Below are 18,701 nucleotides of genomic sequence, written 5' to 3' on the forward strand. Positions count from 1 at the left end.
CTCAGAGGTTAAGAAGCAGCTCCAGGATGAGGGAGTCTGATATGAAATTTTATATCCAGGGGTTTGATGGCAAATTTTACATGTTCACTACTCCTGCAGATGCACAAGCATACTGTAAGAAACTTCTTAAAGTCGGAGAGACCTCCCGCCATATGACTTAGCTTACTGTGATGCAGAAAACTGAATGATTGCCTAACAGCTCCCCCTAGTGTGGGCCTTGGCTAAGTTTGGACATTGGTCTGAGGGCTATTGTACACTTGTTGGGCATGTCGCTCTGGCCAGCCTCATCTGTTGCTAATACTATATCACGATTTGGCTACACTTTTACTTTACTGGCGGAACGGTCATTAGAGTGGTGCCACCAGCCTAGGTCATGTACCACCATAATCATTGCTTTCAAAAAGTTGAGGATGGATACCACTGAATGTAAGGGCCACATTGCGGTCCACATACGCTCAGGTTTCATGACCATCTATTGTACCTTAGATCACGGTTTGATGTTAGAAACTTTGTTTCACTTTGAGTCATGCAGCACCTCATAAATCTAGGTGGTTAAGGCTGAATGCCAATTGGAGGACATTGTCCTCACTGTTTAGAGGGGATAGACACAAATATCATGTACTCCAGTTACACACACCAACTGGGGAGACATTGATTACTGATGATGACATTACCCCTGAATTCATCCGATATTATTATACCCAACTATATACCTCACCGTTGATGGTGGCTGCATCTGCCATTCTCACTTATCTTAATGATATAGCAATTGTGTGGTTCCAGGATGCCCCGCCAATTTTTAGCTGCTCCATAACTAAGGAGATCCCGGTCGCGATTAAAAGTCTGTCGGGCCATAAAGCCCCGGGCTGTGGTGGCCTCAATGGGGTTTTTTATAAAATCTAACAAGTGTTGACCCCTCCCCATTTACTTGAGGTCTATGTGAAGGGTTTTGACAAGGGGATCCTACCGCAGTCCCTTAATGAAGCAGTAAACATGCTGCTGCCTAAACCAGGCAAAGACCAAACACCTGCTCCCCGTCTCGGCCAATGTCACTCATGAATGTCGATAATAAACTACTTGCAAAAGTAATATCCACCAGACTATCAGTTTTAATGGAAAAGCTGATTTCCCCTGCTCAGTCTGGCTTCATGCCCCATCAATCGACGACCACTAATCTTCACTCTGTTTTTTGCAGTTCTGAACCAGCTCAACCCCACACTAGAAGCCACAGCAGTACTATTGGATGCAGAAAAAGCATTTGATTCGCTGGAGTGGCCGTTCCTCATGGAGGTTTTGCCTAAGGTTTGGCTGCCTCAGGGATTCAGTCTAGTATAGCTCAGATTAGTCTAGCTGTTAAACACTCAGCCTGTGAATAGGCTGCTGGTCAATGGGCAATATCACACCTATCCCCATATATCACGGCACCAGGGAAGGATGCCCTCTCCTCCTTATTATTCATCCTTGCAAATAACCCCCTAACAAATGTCTATTTGAAGCAACCACTCCATCGTGGGCCACGATCCCTAGCAGCCACCTTCTTTTATCCATGTATGCTGATGATATCCTACTGTTTGTCAAAAACCTGGAAGAGAACATAAATCCCATAGTCTGTGAAATATTTTGATTTGGAGGTACTTCAGATCATCTATCAAGTGGTCCAAATCCAAACTATTTCCCTTTACGGAGTAAACCTCCCCTGTGGACCTGGAATTTCCCATCCGTTGGATGATGGACTTGGTTAAATACCTGGAGGTGGAGCTCCATAGAGATAGGGAAATGACTATCCATACCAACTATGGCCCACTCCCCGAGAGGCTGGAGGTGCAGATATATTTCTGGATCAGACAACCCTTGTCCCTTGCCGGGAGGATTGCGATCCTGAAAATGGTGGTGCTCCCACGCCTCCTATAGCTCTTTGTTAATATACCTAAACCACTTATGCATCCCTTCTTCCAGAGACTTAGTAGTGCATTGCTCAAACTGGTGTGGGCCGGTAAACATCCTTGCATTAGGTGGGGCATTCTCACTCTCCTAAATTGGAATGGGGAACTGGAAGTACAGAACTTGAATTATTCTATTTGGTCTCACAGGTACAATACACATGGCACTGGCTCCACCCAGGATGCTCGACTCCTCTTCCTTAAACCCAAGCGCGCACTTGAGGATAGGTTACCACTCAGGGCCTCCTCCCCAAGGGTATCCTTGTTGAGCATGGAAAAATAAAGAGTCTATCTTCATGATCTGCTGGTCTTGGAGTCGATTAGCCAGGGATCTCAGTGGCTCATTTCTCTATTCTCTGGCCCTGTCATTACCATGGAATCCTCTGTTGCCACTCACTGTGAAAGCATTGGTGTGCCAATAACCTGTGGAGACCGGAGATGCATGAATTGGGCACCATGTACATTCAGGGGACATTTAATATCTACTGACCACATAACATCGACTCACAGACTGATTCCATTAGATCTATTTCTCTATGACAGGTTGTGACGCATGGTCTGAGAGTGAGTTCCTGAGTTTCTTGAAGCATCAGTGGACTTTACCCCACTGACACTCCGGATATAGTCCACGGACGTGTCCCGATGGGTCTCTAGACTTTACCTGAAATGTGCATCAATTAAACCATCCTATACAGATCGTGCTAGTTCTGTTTGGGAGAGGGATATTGGTGCTTCTATCACAAAGGCTCAGTGGTACTACTGCTGCATGCAGACCAGATCTGTTTCATTAAACCATCAGCACAAACCCTTACACTTTAAATACTTGCACAATGCCTATTCCAACGTGGACCAACAGGCTAAGATTGATAACATAAGAGCACACAATTGTGACTCGCTGAGCGTAGAAACCAGCAAGGAGACCACGTTTGTTATAGCGCTGGTAAATGCTCAATCACACGATTTTACTTGTGTTAAGATTTATTGTATTTTAAAATTGAATGCACTCACTTGATTAGAGTAATTGCGCCGCGTTCGTGTCCCCGGTCCACGCCAAAAGTTTGGTTTGTGTGGAGGGACGGCGAACAGCCCACGGAGGAAGTGATTACGACTTCCGGACCCCAACCAATCAGCGATTAGTAGCTGACTCCGCCCCTGCTCATATAATCCTATGTGTCCTCGGCCACTGGATCCTTCAAGCTTCTGCTATCCCCAAATTTCACCTTATCCGGTGCTTTAATCTATCATGCTCCGGGTACAGCCAGCACCTGGGCCGCCACCTTTCCTGAGTTCATTGCCCCGTTCCTGTTGGATGCTACTAACTTTTTGATAGTCGGAGACTTAAATATCCATTTTAATTATATCTCTTGTCATACCAGTACCAACCTTATATCTGACCTAGCAGCATTAAACCTTACTCTTTGTAACTCTGGCCCAACCCACAAGGCCGGCAATCTACTTGACCTGATTTTCTCCAATCTTGACAATATTGTATGTAAGCCACATGTACCTATTCCCTGGTCTGACCATTACCTGGTGGAATTTACAATAACCAGCCTGTCATCTCTCAGACTGCTCCTACAGGACCTAGGACGATGAGAAATTGGAAAAAACTCGATACTACCCGACTGAATGTGCGCCTTGACGAGACCAGGCCCCTCACCACCATAACAAATATTGAGGAGGCAGCAGTTATTCATAACTGGCTTAGTTCTGCCATTAATGTATGCCTTCCAGAAAGAATTAAAAAGCATAACTCACATCATCCTCCCGCCCCTTGGTTTACGGAAGCAATTAAACTTGAAAAAACTGCATGTAAAAATTTAGAGCGTCGATGGCGTGTCCATTATGACCCCTCAATAAAGCTATTATATAAAGCTGCCCTATCGAAATATCATGCAACCTGTAAAATAGCCAGAGCTGAATACACCAAATTAACCATTGAGAATGCTCAAAACCGTCCCAAAGCACTTTTTAAAATTGTACAAGAACTCTCTGGTTCTACCTGTCAACCGAAAGCCCCATGTTTGGACTCCTTACAGTGTAATGCCTTACCAGAATTTTTTATAAATAAAATAGCTAAAATCTACGCAGATTTCAAAGACCCAACTTCCTCTTCAAAAGTACCCGAATCTCCCAAAATGACTTCTCACTCTGATGATGCTAGACTGGATCCATCTCTATTTGACACCGCTCAGCACTTAGTTAACTGGGACTTGCTTAACCTGTCAACATTACGTGACATCATTAAAAACATCAAATCAGGTTCCCCTTTGGATCCCTTTCCCCCACAAATCCTTTTGACACTCGACACCCCTTCCCTCACTCTCATTCTGGAACTCCTTAACTCCTCCCTAAAGGAAGCCAAAGTCCTTAAGGCATGGAAACATGCTATGGTATCACCTTTACTAAAGAAAGCTACTGCAGATCCAGATGACCCTTCTAACTTCCGCCCAATCTCGCTTCTACCCCTATTTTCCAAAATTTTGGAAAAACATATTGTCACTCAACTTACTCACTTTACGGAATCACTGAATCTACTTCACACTTCCCAGTCGGGATTCAGGGCAGGATTCTCAACCGAATCGACTCTTTTAGGGGTCTGTGAGACCATACGCCGACAAGTTGACAATGGGGAAACCGTGGCACTCATCTTACTCGACCTCAGTGCCGCGTTTGACACGGTTTACCACACCATCCTCCTCAACACCTTGCAAGTTTGTGGCATCTCTGGATCTGCCCTTGCATGGCTTAAAAGCTTCCTCACTGACAGAACCTTCCAAGTCTTCTCTTCTATAGCCTCCTCTAAACCACATGACTCTCAATTTGGGGTTCCCCAAGGCTCGATCCTCAGCCCCATATTATTTAATTTGTACATTAGTCCCCTTGCTACTTTAGCGGAATAATCTGGGTTGACGATCTACTCATATGCTGACGATACCCAGCTTATCTACTCACTTTCCGCTAACACACACTCTAACCCGTCTTCCCTCTGCTCCGGCCTAAACAACATTGCCAAATGGATGCATGATAACAAACTAAAACTCAATGGAGGAAAGACCGAACTGCTTTTGTTTGGTAAACATCCTGCCTTGTGGGGCCCCCAACATTGGCCATCTCAGATGGGACCCACACCATCCCCCTCCAAAACCGCTCGCAATCTTGACATCATTTTTGATGACCAAATGTCCATGAAACAACAAGCGATCAGAGTTGCAGCCACTTGTTTTACCATCCTCAAGTGGCTTAGGAAAATAATATATGGATGCTTCCCCAGGACACACAAAAAACCGTAGTCCAGGCTCTAATTACATCTAGACTGGACTACGGCAACATCTTGTACCTAGGAGCCTGTAAGGAAGTCATGAGGAAACTTCAAACAGTACAAAACGAAGCGGTTAGGTTGCTTTGCAAACTGCCCAAAAAATCTTCCACCTCTACTGGTTTACGTAACCTTTATTGGCTTCGAATCGAAAGCCGCACAAAATTTAAAGCCTTGTGTTTCATGCACAAAATCAAGGCAGGCAGAGCACCATCCTACCTGAGCACCCTTGCTCACCAATACTGCCCCACAAGAACCCTCTGCTCCTCAAGCCAACATAAGTTTCAGGTACCCAGGATTAACCGAGCAAGAATGGGTGGACGTTCTTTTTCATACCTTGCCCCTTCACTTTGGAATTCCCTCCCAATCCAGCTTTGCACAGACCCATGCTACCTCCAATTCCGTAGGAACCTAAAAACATGGTTGTTTAACCAATAATCCTCCTTTAGGCCCTTCTGTCCCCCTACTGCATTCTCGCTTAAAGTGTCTTTAGCGCCGGGAAACTTCCGGGTAGCTGCCCGCTCTATAAAAATAAATATAATAATAATAATAATAATTGCAGTCACGACCATGCAAATCTTTTACATTTAGCCTGGACATGCCTGACAATATACACCTTCTGGAAGGAGTTGGGAGACACACTGTCAGTTATACTAGATCATCTCCTGGCACCCCACCCTCTCATGGCTCTTCTGGGCTAAGTTAAAGATATACCACGGGGGATACGTAGTCTGAGTGCTCTTGCCCTCGTGCTAGCTTGCAGGAGAATTGCCATGTATTAGGCAAACACTCAATCACCAAATGTTCACAACTGGCTTGCGGACTTAACCTTCTGCAACACGCGAAAGTGAAGTCTATGCAGAATTACAAACCCCCCAACTCCCTGCCCAAGAGACATATGTGGCCCTTTGCGCACTTACCTAGCCCAGACTGCTGAGGACAACTTTGTTGAGGGGTCAATTTTCCTCGAAGCCAGCGAGACCGCACATGACCTGGCAGCCAGAGGGGACCAGTGAGAAAATATTGATCAGACTCTGTTTGTACTGACATTGATACAGTTTCGGGGATGATACACAGAGTCTCTACTATACCGCTGCCCTTGCAGCCTATGTGTTTTCTTTCTCTACTGTTTTCTGTACTGGCTGATTTTACTAGTCACACTCTGATGTAACCTATGAGTGGGCCGCATTATACTATGTGTAATTGTATTTTAAAACTTAATTAAAACATTTACAAAAAGAACCAGAATGAAAGACACTTTTGGGGCATTTATAGCTACATCAAATGCAGATTATGAACAATGGGCCTGACCTGTTGTTTTTGTACGGCAAGCTAAAAGTCATTAAAATGGTCAAAGCACCTTGCTTTAAGCATGTCTTTGGTATGCTACCCATTCCCATGCTGGAGACTCTCTTGCACGAGTTTAAAAGAACTACAAAGCTTTTTGCCTGGGTTGATCACAAGCCCTGTGTTAAAGCAGCTATCTTGAATGCAACCAAGTTTACCTGAGAAAGAAATGTTTGGTGTTCTCCTCCTTTGACACCTTTCTAGCTAAGACAATGGATGCAATTGATAAACGTATCGCTGAGACTGGAAAATGTATTGTTTCTTCCGATTGTTATCAAAATGTTCCCATTGAAGCAAGTCTAGTGAAGGTATCACAGGTGACAATACTGTGACCAAAAAAGCTTCTTTCTCACATCTCTGTGTGGCTAAAACTTCTTTTGTTGTTGATCTTCAGTTTAATCTTCCTGTCCTGTCTCAATTATCAATGGGGTGACCAATTCTTTTTTCTTTCAATTTCTGATTTACAAATGTTGCCATTTATTGTTGCTTCTCTGGGACCTTGTTTTAAGCACATACAATAGAGACTTCTCACCATCGAAGCCAAGGTCATACTCTTGTCCAAAACCTAGGAAACCTTAAATTCTAGCCTGGCTGATTCTAGTTTGCCTAACAACTTTTTAGGTTCCAAACCAAACACCCCTGTGCCTTCTGCTGCTTACTCATCTGCAATGACTGGAGCTACTACTACTTCTCTTGCCCTTCAGACATTTGCCCCTTCTTTGTCAATTACTTCCAGTGCTGTAGCACTACCAGTGCTGTAGTTGTTCCTAGTTATCATCCACGAACGACATCAAACTAGCCACCTTTCACACCAGCATTCCGCACCACAGTCACACTGGCTGAGCAGCAGGTATAACACATCTCCTTTCTTTATACAAATGATAAAGGAACCCTAGGAAGAAAAATAGTGCATGCAAAGGATGACATTAAAACTATTACATGCAACACGATGACATCAGAACAAATGCATGCAAATAATCATTGTAGCAAAGTGCCGATGCGATGGCATGAAGATAATAGATGGAAACATTTCATGCATATGTACAACAATTGATAAAATAATACATGCAAAGGAAATCATAAAGATAATACATGGAATATACACCCATCATTTCCCTTTCTAACCAAACCAAAAAAACGCACACACTACCACACCACAAAAGACAAACCAAACCCAGATACCAAAAAACAAGCTGGCTGGCCAGGCCAACAAGAAAGTAGTATGAAGGATACAGACTGCGAGGCCTGGTAGGGAACCATGCAAACAAGAGCAATTAAAAAAAACATAGAAAATGTGGAAAATCATTCCACACCAAACAAACGGCATAAACGCTGCCCTCCACCCTTACCCGTATTAAGGGTGATACGTGTGGAACTCGACTCTACACCAAACAAACGGCATAAAAAAAATTGCCTACACCAAAACAAAAATTAGTATGGAAAAACACTCTGCACGGAACATGTAAAAAGTACATAACTTTACACCCAAGAAAGTAGTAAGAAAAAACAGCAATCACTAGCAAAAACATTCATTCTTCAAAAATCTGTCTTCCTCTCAGCCCTTCACCCAAACCCGGAGTAAGGGCGGTAAGTGTAAAACACGACTCCACATCAGACTTGTGGCATCTAACTGCTCTCCACCCTTAAAATACCACAGCAATAATGAAACAGATAAACAGCTATACATCAAAGCCCGTAGTAAAATTGAAAAAGCAATCAAACACTCACACTAAGAAAACTTGGCTTGGACTTTACTCTTCACCCTTACCCGTAGCAAGGGTGGAACGAACATCTAAAAGCACATCGCTTTCAACCCCAAAACATCACAAAGGGTAGTGAAAAATGCACTTCAACCAATAAGGTTCACATTTGTCCTTTCACTCATAACCCAGTCAACGAAATTACAAAGAAAAAACAGCCTGCAGATGTGTGAATAGTCCTCACAGTAGAAAAATAATCAAAAAGCATGCACACAAACAGGTTTAACTTCCAGGAGCAGAAATATACTGGAAAGCCTGCTTGAATTCTTAAAGTAAGAACACGCGCTTTAAAAGAAACACATGGTAAACCAGTACACATAGGCTCTAAATCAGGGCTCGAGTCGGGGTACCACGCGGGTGGACGGCATCTCCCCACTTATTTTACCGGGGGGATGCCATCCCCCCTGCCAAACAGCTGGACTTCACTCTTTGGCCTCTCTGGGGCGAGATCTGAGCTCACAGCACGCTGCTCACGCGCTTACTTCTCAGATGCAATTGCATCTAAGGGGTGAGCGAGGGGAGGCAATGAGCCCAATGGTGCAAGCCACCTTTCGTGATGTCACTTCCGGTCGTGACATCACTTCCGGTGACAGCGTTCCCCCCACTTCTTTTTTTAGGACTTGTGCCCTGCTCTAAATTAATGATCATCTCACTAAGTACACAAAGCATAAATAACAATACACTCAATAAGAGCAAGGCAATACACGACAGCAAGTTGAGCATGGCATATGAAACAAGATGGCAGTAAACTCAGAATATAGGAAATTCTTATTAGTTGTCTCATGTAATTTCTTGTAGACAAGCGGCATGACCGTTAAGAAGATAGGCAGTCTCAAAAACAAATACCTGGAGTTCACGCACAAATTATGCCAATATATAACTAAGTCAGAACCACAGTAATTTTGAAACAAAGCCAAAGTAGAAATACACCTCTTCGCACCTCTTACAGTGTAAGACAATTGGACATGCAGGTGCCGGGATTTGAAGAACAGGTGGACAAAGTACATTAACGAAAGTACCTGGAATCGGAAAATTCCTCTCTCAGCAGAATGAATATGTGAGGGCAAAAAACAATATTCCCACCCCGACTGTGCACTGAAGAAAACTGCATGACACAGTGTTTGCGTGCAAACACAACTTCCAGGAAAATGGTACCCACTCGTGAAAAGCGTAGGATGGCACCGGGTAAAGCCAAACAAGATGAGCCCTACCGCCAAACACAAGATGGCGCATGTACTTCACGCTGCGCCGGATGGCTCACGGCACGTTTGTGCAGCTTAGTGTCCCTCATCAGCTTTAAGCTGCATGGAAACAGCTATGTAAGAAGAGATCCTCTGAAGACACAGCAGGATTCCAACAAGCATTTGCAATGCAATAGGTCTCGCATTTACGCAAGTTTGAGCTATTGGCATTGTAAATTACAATGCCTTTCATTTATGTTTTGGTTTTTAAAACAAAAGGCATTGTCATCTACAATGCTAAAAGCTTAAACTCTTGCAAAAGCGAGACCTATTGCATTGCAAATGATTGCCGTGCTGCGCCCCTACAAACACAGTGCAATCAGTTACCTGGCACCCAGAATCAACACGTTCATCACATGCATGTGTCTGTTGTCTGTTTGCACCCCTTGCATAGTGTTTGCCTCCTTCATGTCAACATTGTCTGATGGTCTCAGTTAATGTAAGGCTACCAGCTCTCCAGTTAATGGAGCGTCCAGGGAATGCATCAGACTACACCCTTCGAAGACCATTGTCGGCTCTTTATCACTGAACCTGTCAACTAAACAGTCACTTACCCATTGTTTTACGGGTTCTTTTCTCGTTGCATCTGTTTACTTATGCCGAGCCTGAGAAAACAGGAGTACAAGGAGCAGTTCTATTGCTTTCCACTCCAATTACAGCCATATTAAAACTATGCCCAGCTCAATAGTCAAACAAGCAATCCCCCCAAAACATAAATGTAAAAAAGCAAAGAAAAACCGGAAAAGTAAACTAATGAACTGGTGTTGTTACTCACCCATGCCGTATGTTTCCTGTTTCTTGGTGGGGGCCCATGGCGTCATTTTTAGAGGAAGGTTTGGTGGGGGTACCCTTTCCTTTGGAAGCGGTATCTGGGGTTACTGACCCCCCCATTTTCTATATCGCGCAGGCTAGCCATTTTCTCTATCTCTGGCCAGCAGCAGGAAAAAATGTTGCCAAGACAGCATGCTTGGCTTTTGCACTGCTGCCGGAGAGAGGCGAGCTCGGGAGTCTAATGGGCCCAAGAGCTGCTTGGCAGTGGGTCCTGGGTTTGGTGGGATGTTCAGTGGGGCTCGGGCCGGCAGGCAGCAGAGTTGTGGATCACAGCTCTGGAAGGGAGCAGAGTTGCGGGTTGTACGGCTCGGAGTGGGAGGAAGCTTATACCTGGCAGCAGAGATGAGAGGAAGGTCAGCGATGGCCTCGGATAAGGGAGGAAACTCGGTGGCGGCTGGGTCCCGAAAAACAGCTGGGACGGACACAACAAGCTAGCGCGAAGCGTGTTTCTGAAATACTGTAAGATCTTAGTAAAAAAGCTCCCATGCCTGAGGGAGAGCCCCGCGTGTGCCAGGTAATGCGGCGGAGTGACGGAGCCTGAAGCAGCGCAGCGACAAAAGAGCCCGGTGAGTGGGGTGGGGTATGTTTGTGCGTGTGGGCCTGTGTGTGTGCATACGTGTGTGTGTGTGTGTGCGCGCCTGTGTGCGTGTGTGCCTGCGTGTGTGTGCGTGCCTGTGTGCGCGCCTGTGTGTGCATGCATGCGTGGGTGTGCGTGTGTGTGCGCCGCGCGAGTGTGTGTCTGTGTGTATGTGTTATCCACTTCCTGGCAATGTAGGACAGGAGATGTGCACGGCGTGTGGGTGAACGTGCACGCTCACATGGGGGAATCGCCTGCCACAAGTAAAGAAGGCCTGCCGGAGCCCAAACAATAAAAAAACAAATAATTGCTCACCTCCAGAAATCAAATTGGTCAGCTGTGTCTCCTCTAGGTTTTGATTTTAAATATTCCTCGTAATCCCCATGCATGCAGGGATGGTGGAAACAATGCTACCGTTAGAAACATTGCCAGAATCCAGGGTCATGAACATCGTTTCATGTATGTTCCAGCGTAACAGCAAGTTGAAATAAAGTGCTGAGCCAATAACTTTGTCGTAGGTATGCCTGTAACTAATGTCATGAACACATTTCAGGTTCCTCACAACAGCGCTCCAAGTGTGCTTACAGCATTCCCAGCACATGCAAATAAGCCCACAGCCCATTTCCTCTCAGCTGGTAGGAAGGCATGGACGAACACTGGGAATGACACTGCTGCAAAGTGCTTGTGAGGATGTTCAAGGTTCCAGCATGCCCTGGATGTTAGGCTGTCCGTTGAGTTAGGACACTGGTGAGGCTAGAGGGCATACTGCCTTTCTCAGCACTTAGAGTTTCAAAGGATCTTTACATTTATTTTCTTCTCACAGTAGATTCCTCAGCTTTGATTCATGTAAGTTTCAGTTCGGATAGTTTCCTTTCAGAGTCCAGTTGTACACGTAGGTCTTTTCAAATTCGTCGCCAAAATACTTAGTGGAAAAAAGCAGGTCTGGTTCCATGTTGTTTGGTTAAGTAGATTTATTGAGTAAGATGTTAAGTAGAGAGCCCCACCAGGAGCAGCCTTCCTGCTGCTCAGCCCATTCTCCAACTGACACCCTCACTCATCCAACATTCCACTGCCACCTCTCACACCAACATTCCGCACCACCGTCACACTGGCTGAGCAGCAGGTATAACAGTTATCGTTCGCCATGGCCCACCTTCCCAAATAATTAGCCTCTTCTAGTATATATAGTTACCAACAAATTCCTATGCATAATCGGTTTACCCTTCTGGAATCACCAAATGAAATTGTTTTTTTTAATTTTTCACTCTAGAGCCTGCCAACGATCATGCATCTGTGTCCACTTTACCCAAGACTCCCCCGCATTTGTTTACTTCTGTGAGCTTGATGAAGTTTTAAAATTATTTCCTAATAGGTACTTAAATATTCTTTCTTATTGACTGACCTTTGGCCACATTTTATTACATTAGGCATGGTCCACTGAGGTGGAGCATGTGGCTGGATTAGCTTCGTTTGTTGTTCCAGCCACCCCTTACCCTAGTGGGAGTCCTAATAGGGGTTTAGAAACCTGGGCGACTTCTTCCTTGACAAACAACTCAGTTATCTGGTATTTATGCTGTTTTGAAACTGGTGTTCAATCTGATGCATGTATTTTCCCGCATGTGTTCCTATTGATAATGTATTGAAGGATAATTGTGGTTATGTTGTCTATTCATGCTTTCAAATCATTAACAATCTAAGTCTGGCCCTGTGTAAATGACCCAGGGACAAGTAAGAGAAGGTGCATTGCTGACTCCTTTATTAGGAAGCACTCACCTCACCAAAAGTTAATCAAGAATAAAGCCTGTGATGACCTTAATGCAGCTTAATGACCTATTGAGGCTGGTCATAATAAAGAGTGTGGCCCTTTCTAGAATGTTATAAATTCCTCCTCTCCCAGCAACCATTTACGCTCCTTCGTTGATTCTGCAATGCTCCCTGATAAATGGGGTAGTCACTTTCCAGATATTTATAATGAGCTGACTACTTTAGACTTAGGCCATCACATTCCTGTTCCTTCTTGCTCATGGTTTAGTCCTTTCTTATCCTGAGGTGAGGCTGGCTACCCTGAGAGCCTGTCAGCCAAAGCCACTCTAACTGATGGGGTGCCCATGTATCATTTCAAGAACAATATTGATTTGTTGTCCCCCGTAGTCACTAAAATAATTAAATCAGCAAACAGTTTCACCGTCCCTTTCTCTTGACCCCAGTGTATCGTTATTCCCATTTTAAAAACCCCAAAATAACCGCCCCCCTCACTATCCTCCAGCTTCCTAATTTAATTAGTGATGCTGGAATGACAATTAGCCTGGGCAGAGGAGAACAATATTTTTCCTCTGTGCTATATGGTTTTAGGGCTGGTCTACGGGCTTTTAAACCTCCTTATAGATGATTATACATTGATTAAAAAAAGTTCCTTTCACCTGGCTTTCATGCACCTAAAATCAGCTTTGATAGCGTCAATAGACCCAAACTCTGGGCACTGTTTGTCGACATGGTGGTTGACATTGGTGATTATTAAACACATTTTATAGGGTTTTATTAACTTCAGTCATTAGTAGTTGTAGCAGGATAAAGAACAAAAACATGTAGCAGTCTTCAGATACATTTACATTTTATTACGTGAAAGAAACCAAGGTCCTGCACCTGCACAAACAGCAAGCTTGGAGTGAAATGGACATGGGCATTGTGACTTTCCTACAGCATTTACACTGTGACATGTCTGAAGAAAAACTGGGTCAGGCGTGCACCATCCTGAGTTACAGTAATAGGGCAATGATATAATAGTCACACTAGTTTGAACATACACCATACAGTCCAGTCTGAATTAGAGCCACAACAATTTGTTCGAGACAGGAAAATCAAATCAGTGTCCATAAGATTTGGAAATCTTCGTTCCGTTTATTCATAAATTCATCACAATGGAAACAGCTGGCCCAGTTTTTCTTATGTGTATATGTTAAATCTTGATATTTAACATTTAGTCACCCTTGGTAGTGAGTGACGTGGGTTTTTGTTGCACTCCGCTAATATTATTATATTAGTCCTATATTTTGGTCCTGTAACTAATATTCTATTTACTCTTGTTGTGATTGTGCGATTAATCCTCATAGGGGAACACCACTACCTTTTCTTTTTTCCTATACTGTGACATGTCTGCCAGGGTTCACTCTGGATTCCAGCTTTACTGGAGTTAGCCCGCTTCTGTCGCTACCACTCACTTAAGTTTTTTGTTATTTTAGTAGTTGCTACTGAGTCTCTGGCACGATTGTGTGATGCCTCTGATCCTGTTTGTCTATATATATTAATGATCCTGAATCCACCTCACCAGAGATCAGCGAGGACATTTCTCAGGTGGGATCCAAACTCATCCCTATGTATGTAAACAGAGTCATACTGATACGTTTTAAAGCCTTAGCAGTCTTATTAAAGGCTTCCTATCCTTTATGGATGGACAAGACTTGGGTTCAAACTATGCAAAATCTTGTGTCATGGTATTGGAGCCAGAGCTTACCAAGACACACCTTTTCTGCCATTACCCATATTTTTGGGAAAGTTGAGGTCTTCTCGTATCTAGGGATCATCTTTTACAACATTACCTGTTTGTCCCACCACTTGCCCTCAAAAAGAAAGTTTGTTTCTCGACAGCCTAACTTTTTTGATTTTGCCTCTATACTGCGCAGAAAATCTCAACCGCAGTTGGATACGGAATGCAACATGAAGTGTGTATCCTTCCCATGTTGTGGTTTGGGCTTTCCTGACTCCTGAGTCTTGCAGATCGAGAGAAGCAGCTTTTGCAGGGGGTCACTTGCAGTCCTGCAGAGGAGTCCACATTATTCATATAATGCTGGGTCTTTCCTATTTATAGGACAGAATTCTGTTTGTCCTGCTCTTGTTATTGTTATCTCTCTGTCTAATCCTCGGGCAGGCTTAAAAAGACGGGTAATCAAGAACTGCTTAGCCTGGGATTTTTCCCCTTAATTCTGAATGTCTAAGCTAAATCAATGTGTCAAGAGTTATGCAGAACTGTTCTTTTTGCTTTTCCAAAGAGTATTACCAAAACGTTCAGAAAATGGGCTAGGTATATTTTTATATCAAAAATGAAATTCCATAGTGAGGCCCTTCAAAATGTTGAAGCCTACATGCAAAATCATTGTTTTTGATCTAAGCAAAGTACTATATGGACCACATTTAATTAATGCCCAGAATTCCTGGGGTCGCCCCTTGCTAAAAAAAATGTAAATTGGTATTTTGCATTTTCTTTTACAGTCCCAAAGGGGAGGTCGGCTGCTGATGTTCTGAATCCATATTCTTGAGATTTGATCTCTTTACAAACTAATGCACTTTGTCTTTTTTTTAAAGTTTTGTTGTATCACAATGCTTATATATACAACTTTATTCAGTGTAGACCTGCTTTTACTTTTTTATAGCTATTGGAACATTCTTTGATGTGCTTGTGTGTAAATAGCATTTTGTCAGCTGCAATAGAGATCAGGAACAAGAAGGATCTGTGAATTCCGTGAACTTACATGTATCTATTTTTATGATTATTTGCTATGTTGTATCTTGTTTTATATATGTTATGTTTGTTGATGAATTCTTTCGTATCTAATTTGTGATCTGCTTTAATGTTTTTAATACTAATTAAAGTATGAATTAAATTGAAGACTGGAAAGGAAACAAGGATAAAATTGTACTACTGCTAAGAGCTGAGATTTAATTCCTGTATTTATAGTTAAAACATATCACATTTTAACGTCAACACTTTCTGGTCTACCATTTTTATGGTATGTTCTTACATTGAACCGTGAAATAGAAGTCCGTATATATATTTGTTGAGTATTGATCCCATGAAACTCACTCATATGCTGTTCTTTTTACTACAGCCAGATTCTGAGGTTGCAGAAGCTGGAAGAAACCTGCAAATGTTCTTCGAAGAGAAGCTAAGTGAAGTGTACCCAGATAAGATATTCTCATTCCCGCTGCAAGAAGATTCAGACTCTGAAGAAATAGGCGGTGGTCAAAGCAGCTTCTACACCAGAGGCTTTCACTGGCCACCGTTTGAACAAGAAGGAACACAACCTAAAAGAAGAAGGCGTCATACTGTCAGCTATAAAACAAAGGAACCTGATCCAATCTAATGGCCTGCACTCCTCAGCTGTGACAATTAAAAAAAAAAAAATCAGGGGCTGCAAAAATGACAGCCTATGAATTTAGGAGTTGCCATCTCAATTTAGTAATTTTAGCCAAACCATGACATTTATTTTTGGAACTGTTTGGCATCCTATATTAGGTCAGAGAAGCGATCAGTATATATCGGACTCTGAGCATTGACGACTTGTCTATGGAAACGCAAACATGGTTTCATACATATAGATATAAGTAGTTTGATTATTCTTTGATTACCTTACCTTAATAGTCAGTATAGTGTTACTATCTAGTCTGATAGTAAGTTATGCAATATCAGCTTCTCTTTGTAATTGCTGAAATATATTACTGCAGGAAGAAATTATGGTACTTACAAGTTCTAATACTTTGTGTAGATTGACAAGGGACCTCAATTGGAGTTGTTTTGTTTTTCTTTTATATTTGATTATTGTAAAGTCATTAGACTGAGGAGATGACATGCAAACCTCAAAGACAAAAGTCAAAATGGACCGCCTTTGAGAATAAAAGGCTCAGGGATGACACAGAAGAATTTGAGTAATATTTGGTAATGTTTTACATACATAGGATTTTCAGGGGTAAGTTCATATTTATATAAAAATGTGCTTTGTTTTTCTGTATTAAAATATTATAAAACCCAATAAAACACTTTGAGAAGCCCTTGATTAAGATGAAGCACATGCATGTGGAGAACACACGGTTAAGATGTATGCATGCAGCCGTCACACATATCTTTACACAAGCGTACAGTTAAATCAGTGCTATTTGCTGTGGCATCCCCCAATGCATCTCTTCTGTTAGGGAGTGGGATAGAGGCACCCACCCTGCAGTCTGGATGTGACATACATAGACTGCAGCATCAAAGACTGCAAAAAGCTGTATAGGAACCCAATGATCTAGAAGGGCATTTGGAATAACAGGGGAATTGAGATGCAAAGTATAGGAGCCCAAAGAGTTCGGCAGAAGTGGTGATACTAAAGGGCAAGCCTTCAACCTCACTCAAACATATAGTCTGCCAAACCTGAACCCTGTCTCATCTTCATGTGCCTTTATCATCTCCATTTAGGGCAATCGAAGTTTGCATTAAATTATGACATTGTATATTGGAAGTGCAAACAGTTCAAGAAGAGGTAACAGTTGATTTGAGATTGAGCTAACATAGAGAGAGAGCTGTAATAAGGTTTGGTGTACAAGTGGAGATTCAGATTCCTACTTTTCCACGGAAGGTGCAATAGATCCTCTCCTGCACCTCCATATAAGCCCAAACCCCATACCTGTAAGCACCGTAGAGCACTGCATGATTGGACAGCAGTATAGGCCTTCATGGAATATTTAAACTACATATGACGTGTGTCCTTTAATTTAATAGCATTACAGTGTAAAGCAAATTGGAATTAGCACCCATCAAGATTGTAACACTTGATAATTATTACAGCAGCAAATGTCCACAGAGAAAATGGTTTTTAGAGAGCAGGTCCCAAGTCAGCTTTTGGTAGAAAATATGTTCTTTATTAATAAACTTCCACAGCGTCTTTTAAAATTCAATTCATCAGAGATTTTTAGCCAACGCGTTTCGTCTCTGTCGAGACTTCTTCAGGGCTAAAGACAAAACAATATATACAAAAATGTTTTAAAACAATCTACATCACATTTTACATATATGTACATAGATATACAAATTCGTTAGTTATATCGCCATATACATCTAAATAGCATGTTTTTGAACACATATGTCATTGAAACCAATTATCATTCATCTGAACATTTCATATCTTGTCCGAATTGTTAGCTAGCTGATATTTTCGTGTTTTAAACATTTTGCTGCAACATTCATTCTGAATAACGATCCCATTTTTTACCCAGGCGGAGGAACGCATATTATATTTTTGATTCATAATGTAAGAAAAAGCAAAAATAATTGATTAGTGCAATATCCCCTTACTAAGGTGCTTCTATTATAATCACCTCTCTATTGAGACTAAATAAAAGTCCACACCACAGATTGATTATAACTACATAGTATGGAATTATGTGACATACCTCAAGATGAAATGTAGAGGATTTAAGTACATTCTGCTAGTGTTTGTGAACCGAATCCCACGAAAGTGGTCACTCAGGTAATGAAGAATAAGATAATCTGTTGATGGAATAAAGATAAGATAGTGGATCATTCTCAGCTGTCGCATTTGTAGGCTAACCACATTCAACTGGGAGATATTGTCAATAAAAAATAGGAAATATGAACCCACTATCTAGCACAAGTATCTTCTATTTAATAAGTAATATACGGAGGATAACAATTAGAGTGTGTTTGATTGTCATATCCTTTTCACCTGAGAAAATTGCCACAAAACTGTTGTAGGTCTACCACAACCTTTAGAGGGACCTCTAGAGCCTCCACATTCTCTTTACGATTTCATTATAGAACTTAAAGATAAGTGTGCAAATGGGGAACCTAGTGTTCCATATGTTGCAGCTGCCTGCTGTATCTAGTGCCCACTGAGGTACACCCTGAAAACCACC

The 18,701-nt window shown here is 42.5% G+C and overlaps 1 protein-coding gene and 1 long non-coding RNA gene across 3 annotated transcripts in view; one reads left to right on the forward strand and one right to left on the reverse strand.

The window, feature by feature from the left end:
- The window catches only part of TRIM66 (tripartite motif containing 66), an 842,425-nt gene extending 825,594 nt beyond the window's left edge, over window positions 1–16,831 (forward strand). For both annotated transcript variants that reach the window (XM_078680990.1, XM_078680991.1), the window contains one exon: window positions 15,899–16,831. In XM_078680990.1, coding sequence (XP_078537116.1) covers window positions 15,899–16,153 — 255 coding nt within the window. In that variant the 3' untranslated portion in view covers window positions 16,154–16,831. The remainder of the gene's footprint in view (window positions 1–15,898) is intronic.
- Window positions 16,832–17,646: 815 nt separating this feature from the next.
- The window catches only part of LOC144824743 (uncharacterized), a 68,483-nt gene continuing 67,428 nt past the window's right edge, over window positions 17,647–18,701 (reverse strand). Inside the window, exons 2-3 of the long non-coding RNA XR_013609091.1 lie at window positions 18,219–18,315; window positions 17,647–17,777 (exon numbers count right to left, since the gene is read on the reverse strand). This is a non-coding gene — a long non-coding RNA (uncharacterized LOC144824743). The remainder of the gene's footprint in view (window positions 17,778–18,218; window positions 18,316–18,701) is intronic.

Source organism: Lissotriton helveticus, chromosome 3_1, assembly GCF_964261635.1.
Source record: "Lissotriton helveticus chromosome 3_1, aLisHel1.1, whole genome shotgun sequence".
NCBI lineage: Eukaryota > Metazoa > Chordata > Amphibia > Caudata > Salamandridae > Lissotriton > Lissotriton helveticus.